Source organism: Panthera tigris, chromosome D1 (assembly GCF_018350195.1).
Source record: "Panthera tigris isolate Pti1 chromosome D1, P.tigris_Pti1_mat1.1, whole genome shotgun sequence".
Lineage (NCBI taxonomy): Eukaryota > Metazoa > Chordata > Mammalia > Carnivora > Felidae > Panthera > Panthera tigris.
In genome coordinates, this window is record NC_056669.1 from 95,394,376 (window position 1) to 95,407,611 (window position 13,236).

The following is a 13,236-nucleotide window of genomic DNA, read 5'->3' on the forward strand; positions in this document are numbered from 1 at the left end:
GGCCCAAATTCATGATGCTGACATCAGGAGTCCCATGCTCTACCAACTTAGCCAGCCAGGTGCCCTGGATCTAGGTTTTAGTTGAGCTATGAACAGGAGATAGAGTTCGGAGATTAGTTATCTGTAAATAGTAATCTCATTGAAACATTGAGACTAGAGCTCATCCAAGGCGAATATAGAGAATGTAAGGAAAAAACTGAGGACAGAGCTCTTTTGAGTTCCCTTCCCTATCATCAAAGAAAGGCTGCTTAGAATATTAGTGTGAAGGAGGGATAGTTTTTGCTCAAGTTCAGCCCTTGTCTGATAGAAATATAGAAATATAACATGAGCCAGTGTGTCATTTTAACTTCTCTAGTAGCCACATTTAAAAAAAGTAAACAGTAACAGATAAAGTTCATTTTGGTAATGTATTTTATTTTAGCCCTCCATATCCAAAATATCACCTTAGCGTGTAATCCATATAAAAAGTTATTGAAATAGTTTGCATTCTTTTTCTCATACTACGTCTTCCTTTCCTACATATGTTATGCTTGCAACATTTCTCATTTCTGATTAGCCACATTTTAAGTGTTCAGTAGCCATATTGTGCCCAGTGAGGGACATCTTTGCTTCCAGTTCATACTGGCTGTCTCTCATCCTCAGTTTGTGTGGGTGAGCCATAATTTTTACATTTTTCTTAGGCTTTAACAGGGTTTTCAGCCAGGAGCAATTTTGCATTGTCTGGCATTGTCCAGAGACATTTCGAATGGTGACTAATTGAGGGAGGAGGTGGAAGAATTTCTAGTAGCCCCTAGTGGGTCAGGTCTAGTGGGTCAGGGAAGCTGCTAAACATCCTACAACACACGGACAGACTCCCACAGCAAGGACATCACCTAAAATCTTAGTAGTGCTGAGGCTGAGAAACCCCGCTTTAAAGTTACACTGCAATTAAACTGATTGATTACTTATTGGCATACACACACACACACACACACACAACTTACATGCATAAATTTCTATTTGGTGACAAATCGATGATAAAAATAATTGTAGCTTATGTTTGCATAATCCTTTCAAGTCTATACCACCATCTTCACGTACATTATCTTATTAACTGGCTGAGTGTTTCGTTTTCTTCCTACTCTATTACAACTGTCTCCTTAATCATAAGGTGTACATAATTATTGACAATTATTAGCAGATAGACTTACATTGCATCATAATTTTGTCAAGGTTTTGGAGGGAACTACTAAAACACCTTATAAATATAAATATAAATACAAATATAAATCACTTTATGAGCTACATTTTATCACTAGGTCATATTTCAACTCTAATCTTACAGTTCGTTCTCTAGTGTAGAACAGGTTATATTGTAGAACCTGTTGTTGGGGGAGGAATCTAATGTTTATGTTTTCTTTTTATGTATTTTTTTCTTTTAAAAAATATTTTTAAATGTTTATTTTGGAAAGAGAGAGACACACACACACAGTGTGAGCGGGGGAGGGGTAGAGAGAGAGGGAGACACAGAATCTGAAGCAGGCTCCAGGCTCCGAGCTGTCAGCACAGAGCCCGACACAGGTCTTGAACCCATGAACCGCGAGATCGTGACCTGGGCCGAAGTCAGACACTTAACCAACTGAGCCACCCAGGTGCCCCCGTTTCCTTTTTTTTTTATAATTCCCTGGGTATGTATCTTCACCTTCCTCCCTCTTTGCTCCCCACCCAGATCCCACATACCCTAACCTCTGTCTCATAAGGAGGAAATAATCTCATTTATTCTCCTTCCTCCTTCGTGTAATGTCATGGCCTCACCTTTCTTACATTTGCTAGAATAATAAACATGTAGATGGATTTCTGGTAAGACCTAGCAATCTATATGAAGGCGTAGAAAGGAATTTTTTCTACTGAGTATTAATGAAACTGGGAATGATAAAAGAAAAAATAAATCACCAAGGTATACTCCATTTGTTTGAATAGCATTAACCACCAAAGTATATAGTCAGTGCTTAATAAAGAAAATGAGCATTGTCAGAATTTCGAAGGAAAATGCTAAAGCCCTTTGTCATGAAAGAAACATCAAGTTTTCGGTAAGATAAGTGGGAAGAAAATGGCCATGAATTGTTTGAATTTATACTGAAAGGTCACAGTAACTTGATAGACTATAAATGCTTAAGGTTGAGAAGTTGGATTCTTAACTCTGTTATGTAAAATAAGTAAGCATCTGCTGTCTTCTTTCAGGCAAATGCCAAGAAACACAGATTTGAGAAAGCTTAAAAAACTTCAACTATTTAGAGAAAATGACATCAATACTGCTTTGAATAAGCAAACAATCGGGTTAACAAAATGCAAATGCTACAATGCTTACTTGCTTGCTTCCTCAGGAGAGATTCTCATGTGTGCTCCACTGTTGGTTTGGAGGACTTGGCATAACACATCGCAGGAGGCGTATTTTACCAAGGCCAAAAGAGTAGCCTTGGATTTGAAGTATGCCACAGACAACACTGTTTTCAAATTCCACTACTATGACTTTTTTTTAACCTTTAAAAAGTGACATTCTTTGTCCTAGAAGAAAAAATAAAAAGGTCTTCATGGAGAAAACAGCTATTTCATTTGTGAATCATTAAAAAAAATCAATCACAGCTTTATTCAAGCTCTTAATGCGTCCTAGACCAAGAATCTCACCATGCCAAACGCTATCAAGGTCTTCTCCATGCATACATACTGTCATGCTTTGTGTAAGTTGCAGAATCAAGAGACTTAGTTGGTACAGGCTGATGTGACGCTGTGCTGGCTTAGTGTATTCAGGAGTGTTTATTACCTGTTGACCTTTTCCTATGTGCATGCAGTGCCATAATTTTCTGAAGAGGCATCATTTTAATAGTGTAATATTAAAAATAGTATAGACAATAGCAATAGTATAAATAACAGTATAGATAATAGTATGTAGCCAACAATAGTATAGATAATAAAAGTCAATTAATTGCAAAAATTATTGACTGCAAAAGCTAGAATAGAACTTACTCTTCTTTTTCTTCCCATGCCATTTTAAGTGAATACTTGCTCCGCTTATGTATTTGATGGGATATTTTCTTTTAATTTGTGTCCTTCTTTTCTCCTCAGCTAAATGCAAAGATATCTTTTTGTTATCTTTGCCCATGCAGCCTTATAGTTTATGGGTAATGCTTTGGAGGCATGTGTTCCATTTTTCTCCTCTAAAACCTAGTATTTTCCAGAATGTTACAAGATAGAGAATGGTCAAATGTTGAGAATATTTATCCTCAAATATGGTTTGAGCAGAGATGAATAGTTAAGATCAGTCTACTCTATCTCTGTTTATACTTAAGTCTTTAAAACTTCTCAACAGAAGGCCCAAGAATATTATTCACTACTCAGGGAAAGGGCCAGTTCGCTTCCAAATGGCAAACTCCTAGGTTATTTGGGTTGGAATCCAGAGGTGACTTCCTTATATAGTTCAATATAAGTCCCCAATATAAGTCCCCAATATATCAAAGGAAGAGAAATAGGTATAGGCTGAGGAGAGAGAGCCAAGGCCTGTAGGAACTGGGTTGTGGAAAATTCTTCAGGACCGCTGGGAAGGAAGGAACTTGTTAAGAGTTGCGTAGCTTCCCAGTCCCAGCTGACTAAGGAAGTTACAAGTAGAAGAGTCTTGCTTCTTCAGAGGATTTAGAAATTTATAAAGCTACTTGTTAACTTCTTGCTCTCTTCAGGAACTTTACCAGTTAGAAATTAGCTTTAAGTTGACTTTTAAAATGTCTCCGAAAGGGCCAGTGACATCTTCATTTACATCTTATTGGGATTAGTACATTTAGTTTATGACCTTGATGGATTAGTCATCTGCAGGAAATGGCTGTTGTAGTTAGTGAAAGACGTGAAAAAATCATTTTGAAATGGAAAGGAAGAGACTTAAAGAGGAAACTGTAGAAGGGTACAGCTGGCTTAGTCGGTAGAGTGTGTGACTCTTGATCTCAGGGTCCCCCAAGTCCTCAAGGCCCATGTTCAACTGTAGAGATTACTTAAAATCTTAAAAAAACAACAAAAAAGAGGAAACTGTAGTGGTAGGTTGGTCAGTGGGGTGTTGTGAAAGGGAGGAAGAATAGAAGGGCAAGAGAAAGTTAGTTGAGAGAGTACCAAAGATAAATTTTCATGTTTGGAAATACCACCACCTGCCCCCATAGCTCAGGTATAAAATGGCTCACGCCCAAGAAAGGGCAGAGGCTATTAGCTTAAGTATACAGGAAAGGCTTACAGGAACATGATGGGATGATAGAACAGATGGTCGTTTGCCTATTACATCAGGATATGATTTATGGGTTTAAGACACTTCCAAAACTTCCCTTTTGTAATGCAATCCAATTTTGTCCCTAACCACCCAGAGTTAATGTGCACTCCACAAGTTCAGGGCATAGTCCCCAACAAGACTGCCCTTAGTTCAAATATAGCAGTCTCCAGGCCACCTGCACTTCTGACCAACGGGCTACAAATTTGGGGGTTCCCATCACCCCTTCAGGTTTGATAATTTGCTAGAACATCTTACAGAACTAGGAGAGCACTATACTCACAAGTAGAGTTTTATTATGAAGGATAGGAATTAATACTAGCCAAATAAAGAGACCCATAGGGCAAGATCTGAGAGGGTTCTGAACTCTGTGCCTCTCTGTGGGGTTAAGGTGAACCCCCTCCCCCTCTGGTTGGTTAATGTTCACCAACCAGAAAACTCAGTGTCCAGAATTTTTATTGGAGTTTCATTATGTAGACATGATTAATTGAATCTTTGGCTATGTGACTGAACTTCGTTTCTAGTCCCTCTCCCTTTTCGCAGGTTGGGCTGGCTCAAGGCCTTAGCCTCCTAGTCACACAGTTTGGTCTCTTTGGTGACCAAGCCCCATCCTGATTCATCTCATTAGCATAATCTCAGTTGTGATCCAAAGGCCAACCAACCTGGCTGGCTCAGTCAGTAGAGCAGGCAGAGCATGTGACTCTTGGTCTCAGGGTCATGAGTTCAAGCCCTACGTTGAGTGTAGAGATTACTTAAATAAATAAAGCTTAAAAAAAAAAAAAAAAAAGGCCCACCATGAATTACAAAGAAACTCCTATCATCTTGGAAATAGCAAGGGTTTAGAACCTCTACCCCAGAAATCTGGGAGAAAGACCAGACAAATACTTTATTATAGGGCACCTTTCCTTTCTGTTTGTTGATTGATTCAAGTACTAATTCATTCAACACATAAAATTCCAGAGATACGGCAGTAAATAAAACTGATACTCATTCTGCTTTTATGGAAGGCAGCTATTGAACAAGCTGTGAATGTAATGAAAGAATATGTTACTGAGAAAGCTGAGGGTGTCAGAGATGGTCTCTGAGAAAGTAATATTTAAAGTGAGCCCTAAAGGCTGATTAACCCTGGGAGAAGAGATGTGGGAAGGGTTTCCAGGTAGAAGAAAAGGCTGGAGATGAATGTGCTTGACAGGTTGGAGGAACTGATGGAAGAACTGTAAATCTAGAGCACGGACTGCAAAGGGGACAGTGGCCAGTCAGGAGATAACCAGGGCCAGTTCATGAAAGGCTTAGAAAATCAAGTTAATAGGTTTGGGCTCTACTGGAAAGACAGTATAGACATTGTAGAGTTTTAAGCAGTAAATTGACATCATGTTAGAGAGATTATTCTGACTTCAAGTGGAAGAGGGCAGGAATTGATAAAAGGAAACCAGTAAGCTTCTTTCAGCAATGACACAGAAGATGACAGTGGTTACATTAGGATTCAGGCACTGGGAATGGTTAGAAGTAGCCTGACTACAGAGATGTTTAGGAAGTAGAAACAGGACCAGTGTCTATTGAGAGAGGGTCCTCATCAGAGGTTTTGTCTGATAGAAGCACTGATTAATAACAATAGCAGTTGTTTGGTGTGTCCAATCATTATTGCCAACATCCCCAAGTGCTTTTATATGCCAGACACCATGCTAACAAATCTCATGTAATCCTCAACAGTACTATAAAGTAGACATTACTGCTTCTGTGACCATTTTAGGACAAGAAACAGACTTAAGGAGGTTAAATATTGTCCAGGATTATACAAGTAGTGGTTTGCAATTTGCAGGTTCTGACTTGAGCAACTCTGTGCTGTTTCCCTAAGACAAGAAACCCTAGATCGGGAGAAAATTCTGTAAAGAAAATGATGATTTCACTTTGGGATATGTTAAGCTTGAGAGAGCTATGAGAAGTCCAAGTGGAGATTCAAGTGGACCTGTGGATCCCTGGCACCAGTGCCCTCCTTTGTGTTGAATGAGGCCAAAGCCTGGGGCTGCCAATCACAGCGAGTGGAATAGATACATGGATTTTTTTTTTTTTTTTTTTTAAGACTAGGAGACTCATCAGGAACATTATCAGACTAAGTATAGTGCAGTATAATTCCATTAGATGTGTTGGATGAGATTGGATTTCTAAAGTGAGAATAAGACTTAGAATTCAAATGTATCTCCTTTCACTTGAAAACCACTAATGGTATTAATTAAAGCAGAACCTTTAACTTAAAACTGGGTAATTAGCTGTGATCTCAGAAATGTAAACAGAACCGTAATGCATGAAGTTGACGAATGTTCCTCCCATTCGCTCAGATTTAACCACCAACCTCCTGTCATCCTTCTTTCTTCCTCTCTTCTGAGTTTATGGATGGCAGATCTTACCTAGTTTTGTAATGAGGATCACATAGCAATTTATAATTAAACAGTAGAAATAAAGTGTTCTGTTGTGTTGCTTCTGACTCAGTCTTAACTTTTCAATTTCTGATTAAAGGCACTGCAAATTTAAAGCCTTGTAAACTCTCTTTTATTTAGAAATTGCTACTCACAAGTGTATGAAAACTGTAAAGTTTGCAAAATGTTTTACATGGTGTTCCAAATATCATCTGTCAGAGTATGAACATGTGCTAGCTACAGCAATATGTTAAATAAGGCAAAGAAGGAATTTTCTTTGCCTCACTTTGCAAACTCTCTATAGACTGTCAGACTAGATCTACTTGAAAGAAATAGAGGGTAGAGGAACAACTGGGATACCCTTAATCAGTACGAGCAGTTATTCTGGCTGTTTCCACAGGATCTCTCCACTTTGCTGCTGTCCACATATGATAAAAGCAGGGACTTTGCCTCTCCTGCTGCATCCCAGCACCTAGAATAGTGTTGGGTACAGAGTGGTTCAGGAGCTACCTGTTGAATTAATGACCACACAGGGGCACCTGGGTGGCTCAGTCGGTTATGTGTCCAACTCTTGATTTTGGCTCAGGCCGTGATCTCATAGTTTGTGAGTGTGAGCTCTGCATTGGGCTCTGCACTGACAGTGCGGAGCTTGCTTGGGATTCTCTCTCTCTCTCTCTCTCTCTCTCTCTCTCTGCCCCTTCCCTGCTTGCTCTCTCTCTCAAAATAAATAAACTAAAAACGAAGAAGAAGAAGAAGAAGAAGAAGAAGAAGAAGAAGAAGAAGAAGAAGAAGAAGAAGGAGGAGGAGAAATGATCACCCAAAAATAAACGCTCTTCCTCTTCCACTGATTAACATACTGATATGTTCCAGGAATTGGGTTAAAGATTTGATGCCTATCATTTCTTAAATTATTAACCCTGTTTTATATATAAGGACATTGAGAAAACTGAGGCTCACTGGGGTGAAATCACTTGCCTCTTGTCAGGAGCTCGTAGTAGTAGAGCTAGGGCTGAAACTTGGGTCTGTTGGACCCTGTGAGTTCAAAAGCTTAAGACGGGAGAAGTTTCTACCTGCTTTTGGCTTATACGCTATTCCTGAAGTCTGCATTCAAAAAAACTCAGTTTGTTTTGAAAAGGGATGAAGTGGCAGCATTTTTTTTCGAATCCATTTTATTAATGAACTATAATAGGTTTTCCATTTCTCTAGTCTTTAATTTGAGTGCTTGGGCTGGATTAGTCTGTATCACTATAAATGTGACTGAAATTACCTTTAACATCTGTACTTTGATATGATGAGTGGGAAATCGGGAATACTTTACATTATTTGACATCTACTGGGAAGCCCAACCATTAGATGATGTATTTTTATATTACCTTAATTTCTTACGCCTCTGATTAATCTAAAAAAAGCAGATTGAAGGTGTTTTGTGTGTGGTCACCTGTATCGGTTATCACTGTTTCTTCAAGTAGATTTTCATTTTCTAGTAACTTAGTGTATTTTCCTCCCTCATGCCCAACCAGATCCCAAATATCTGATTTTCTAATGACATCACTATCTCAAAAGCAGATGGTTTTAATAAATGATTCGAAGTTTGGTAAGGTCAGAAACAGCGGCAAATGAATTTAGAAGAAACAGAAATCTTGTGTATGTTCTTTTTAAGTATGAGAGATGTGGAAGTGATTTTTAGCAATCATATGATACAGAATATCTACATAACATTTCAGAATTACTCTGGATTTTGAGTCTTTATAATACAATACTTTATCAGTATTGGTGTTTTCAGAAGTTCTGCATGGGGGTGTGGGAGGGCACTGCTGAGCACCAGGCATTGACTGTTCTTTCCAGTGAGGGCCAGCTCTTTTAGAATTGCTCCTTTCACCACCGCGTCCTTCTTTTTCCAATTACCCTGCCCTTGTTCTTGGTCTTTTGTGACCTCTGCTCTCTGTTTGCCTCATCTGTTCTCTTGAACTTTTCTTATCTTAGCACTCCAATGAGAAGCTGACAGGAAAGATTGCCTATCTGTTCATGATCCTGTGGTGATTGTTGAAGTCCTAGTTGGAATTCTGAGATGACATGGGCATCCTTTGTTTTTGGAAAGACACAGTGTCTTTTATGCGAGTGAAAGGTTTTTGTGGGTCACTGAATAAAAAATTTAAAATTTGTCTCTTGTGTCTTACTTGAAGAAGTTTAAAAAAAAAAAAAAAAGCGACCCTGACTAATAAACAGATATTTAATGCCAATTTAAAATGCTACCATTTAGAAGGGATTTTCAACTATCTGAATACTTTTGGAACCACTTGTGGCACTGTTTAGTTTGGTGAATTCTATAATGAATTCTGTAATATTGGCATTGCACGCACCGATTCTTAGCGAGATTACATTATAATGGAAATATTTCCATCCTTCACTCCTACCCAAAGCCTGTTTTCTTCCTTTTCCAATTCCCTTAAAGCTTTCCGCCCGCCGTTTGGTTATTGCTGCCACCTAATGTCTCAAAATAAAATTGCAGTGGGGTTGCCTTTTTCAAAAGATTTGCACTATTGTGCAGTTTATGGAAATAGCTATTTGAGAGCAACAGTTGTTTTTCTCTGTACTCTTAAATAATAGCACTCTAAAGTGATTACCAACCGTGGAGAGATTACGGGTAGTGAATATTTCACAAGCAAAAGGCGCAACTAACAAAACAGGAAGGGATTTTAGAGTCCTAAGCCCTGGAATAGGACAAATTGCCAGTCTGACCTTGTAATGTACTTCCCCTCATAAAATTGGGCTTGATGCTCTGAAAGATCTATTCCAGCTTTAACATTTTTTTTTGCTGTGTATGTTTTTGGTTATAATAACATGGCCCTTATACATGATTCTATTTCTTTGGGCTAAAGTGTTGAACCATGTTTTTTTTTTTTTTTTTTTAGAACTATATTAAATAGATGTTCACATTTTCATTGTGTGAGTATGTAGTTTTGATGGCTCCCTTTGCTCAATTAGAAACAGATCGGAAGATTGTCCATTGTTAGTGCCTTAATCAGAGTGACATTGCCCTGCTTGCTTGGTTTTTTGTGGGCTTCCTTAGCTCAACTTTGTACGTGCAGTACATGTTGAAATTACTAAATCAAGTGTACTGTTTATGGAGTTCCCAGATTAAACACACACACACACACACACACACACACACACACACAACACCCCCCCCCCCACACACACACACAATCTGGATTTTAAAAGATTTGGGGGGTGCCAGGGTGGCTCAGTTGGTTAAGCATCCGACTCTTGGTTTCAGCTCAGGTCGTGATCTCATGGTTCGAGAGATTGAGCCCACATCAGGCTCCGCACTGACAGTGTGGAACCTGCTTGAGATTCTCTGTTTCCCTCTCTCTGCCTCTCCCTTTCTTGTGCACACACACTGTCTCAAAATAAATTAACTCCTAAAAAAGCATCAAGTCTTTAAAAAAATGTGAATAAAACATTTATAATTACACTATCCAGTTTTCTTCAGCACTTTGAACTGGAGTATTAGTATTTCCATTGGCTACAAAGAAAACTGAAAAAGGTATTCTAGATCCAGGAGAGTGAGGGGAAATGGAGTTGGCTGTGAGTGTCAGAATTTTTCTTCAATCCTGAAGAACATTACAATTTGGCAAAACCTTTCCTTGAAGAGTCTATTTTAAGCTGACTTTGTAACAAATATTTTGTTTATTTGTAGCATTTTAACAGATACTTTAGTTGTAGTTTCTCTTAGGCTGTGAGTTATTCATCCTTTATAATTCTATCCATGGGTAAAGCAAAGTCAAGGGCACATAATGCCTCACCTTTAACCAGTTTAGCCTTAATTGTTAAAGGTCTGTATAAAATCGATTCCTTGAACCTCTGGTGGGTAGAGAACCTGTTGAATAAATTACAAATAGATTTGGACCTGTGGTTATTAATTATGTTTAGATATAATCCTTGTCCACAAGAGCATACATTGTAATTATGTACAATTTGCTTTGCCACTGTTCTTTGCTTTCTGATTTTCAGATAATTTTCAGTGATTTTGTTTAGTCCATCCCGACCAAGTTGTGCAGGTAGAATCTTGAGACTCACAGCCTCAAGTGACTGGCTTACTGCTAACTATAGAACCCTTATTGAGTTATTTCGCACCGCTAATTTTGTTAGTCTACTGAAAGAGTTACTGCTACTGTTACCGGGTTTATTTGGCACAGTGCCTTCTGAGTTTTCGCAGACGGATCATAATTTCACCATCTTTTTACTACCAAAACCTTTCTTTTCTAATACTCCAGTTTTATTAAACATGGCTACCAGATTTCTTTTTTTACCCAATTACTGCTGATATTTTTTCCTGAACTGAATACTGGGTGGAGGCATATGCAGCTTTAATATGCTGGTTAAGAGCCCAGCCTCTGAAGTCAAATTTCCAGAGTTGGAGTCCCAGTCTTACTTTGCTCTATGTCCTTTGGCAAATTATTTAACCGCTGTGAACTTTGGTTTCCTACTATGTAAAAGGGAGGTAGTAATAGGAACTACCTAGTAGGGTTGTTGTAGTGATTAAATGTAGATAGAGATTATCCATTTCATTATTAATTAAAATAAATTCCGAGATATTTTATGTATTCCTACAAACGTTCCTTATTCTGGGTTTGTCTTTCCAGAGCTAGGGAGAACCATAGGATATCTGAGTATTAGTCATGTACCTAATTGTATATAAATTTCTTCTTGGCTTCTCAGTTGTCCTGTAGTCCCAGCCTTAGGTGAGGTGACTGAGGAGGGAGGATATAGAAAGACAAGGACATGATCTTGATTTTCAGGGCTTATGGTCTGGTAGGGACGGATGGTTCATTGGAGACATTTAGTCTGAACCTACTCTCGGCCTCCACGAAGAAGTCTTCCCTCACTCCCTGGATGATGTCAGACCCCAGGCGTAGGCTCCCATGGCACAGTGTACTTTGTAATGAAATAAATGTTTTATTCTTTTTGTTCAGTGTCTTTCTCTTCCTACAACACAGCATGCACCATGATGCCAAAGATTGCCTTTTTCTTTCTGGTGTTTCTAGTTTCTAGTGCATGTCTTGTATGTAGGCATATGGCAAATATTTGTTGAATGATTAAACAAGCTCTCGTGTTAGAGATGAAGAAACTGAGATGCGTCTCATACGTGACTTATCCCTAGTCACATGTTTTCCGTTTCTAGTAGAATGCGGGTTTCTGGTCCCCTACGCTGCAATACCCTTCACTCTTTCTACTCCATTATGAAAATGTAAGTCTAGAGAGGGATCAAGCGATATCTACAAATAACTATCACAGAGGCAGAATACACACTCCAAGGGGCTGTGGAAATTAAAGCAAAGAGAAAGTCCCTTTATAGGGGGGTTGGATGGTAGGTTCAGGAAGGTCTTAATGAGGAAGACATTTGAACTATACAAATACTGATAGATTTTGGGTGGAAGAGTGTGGGAAAGATTACTCCAGTCATAAACAGTATTTGATTTCATTGTATGTATCACTTTAGTCTTGATATTATTAATCTCCTTATTTCAATAAATGTATAAAATGTAGTTTATGTTATGTTAGCCAGCTAATGATCTTGTCTTATTTCAGTGAACAATGTGGGAGTGTCGTATGAGTATCCTGAATACTTTCTGGACGTTCCTGACTTGGACAATGTAAGTCTTTTTTTTTTTTTTTTTTTTTTTTAATGGTATGGTAACAAAAGGAGAGCATGTGAATATTGTCAAGGCAGTATGGTATAATGGTTCACACTGTGAGCACTTGAGTCCAGCTGCCCGGGGTTTGCACTGTGGCTTGTCTTCTTGTTCCCTGAGTTACCTTGGGGGTGATCCCACCATCCCACATCCACAAGATGGATGTCCATTCCCACATCCACAAAATAGGTGCCTTCACAGGGATCTTGGAAGGATTGAACGAGAAGATGTTTATAACCTCATTAGTATAGTACAAAGTTCAGTAGTAGCTCATCTTGTTACCCTTATTTCTATATTTATTATATGAAAATAGCTCTGTTTTAAGTATCAGGATTATAAACTTCAATTTAGAAATCATAAATATGTTAATATATAGCAATATGGTTGATTCAGGTAAACTTACCAAAATGAAAGCTATATTCTTGAAGCAGGCATAAATCTTTTTTTTTTTTTTTTTTTTATGTTTGTTTATTTTTGAGAGCGAGAGAGCACGTGTCTGGGGGAGGTGGAGAGGCAGAGACAGAGGGAGAGAGAAAATCCCAAACAGGCTCCGCACTGTCAGCGCAGAGCCTGATGTGGGACTCAGACTCACAAACTGTGAGATCATGACTTGAGCTGAAATCAAGAGTTCGATGCTTAACCAACTGAGCCACCCAGGCACTTCATGCATAATTCTTTAATAAAAATTAGAAAAGCATATCCTTGAAGGAATATGTGAATTAAAAAGAATTGTTGAAAATCTTAGATTCAATAATTTCTCCTTTCAATATTAGCAGAAAGAAAATAGCATATTTCTTTTAGATTTAGTGTCTTTTGCTTCCAGATTTTTCTTACACGTCTACCTTGG

General features: G+C 38.4%; 1 protein-coding gene across 1 annotated transcript in view; it reads left to right on the forward strand.

Moving 5' to 3' along the window:
• The window catches only part of HSD17B12 (hydroxysteroid 17-beta dehydrogenase 12), a 167,848-nt gene that overhangs the window by 108,107 nt on the left and 46,505 nt on the right, over window positions 1–13,236 (forward strand). The window contains exon 5 of the mRNA XM_007082068.3: window positions 12,286–12,350. Within this exon, the coding sequence (XP_007082130.1) occupies window positions 12,286–12,350 (65 nt within the window). The remainder of the gene's footprint in view (window positions 1–12,285; window positions 12,351–13,236) is intronic.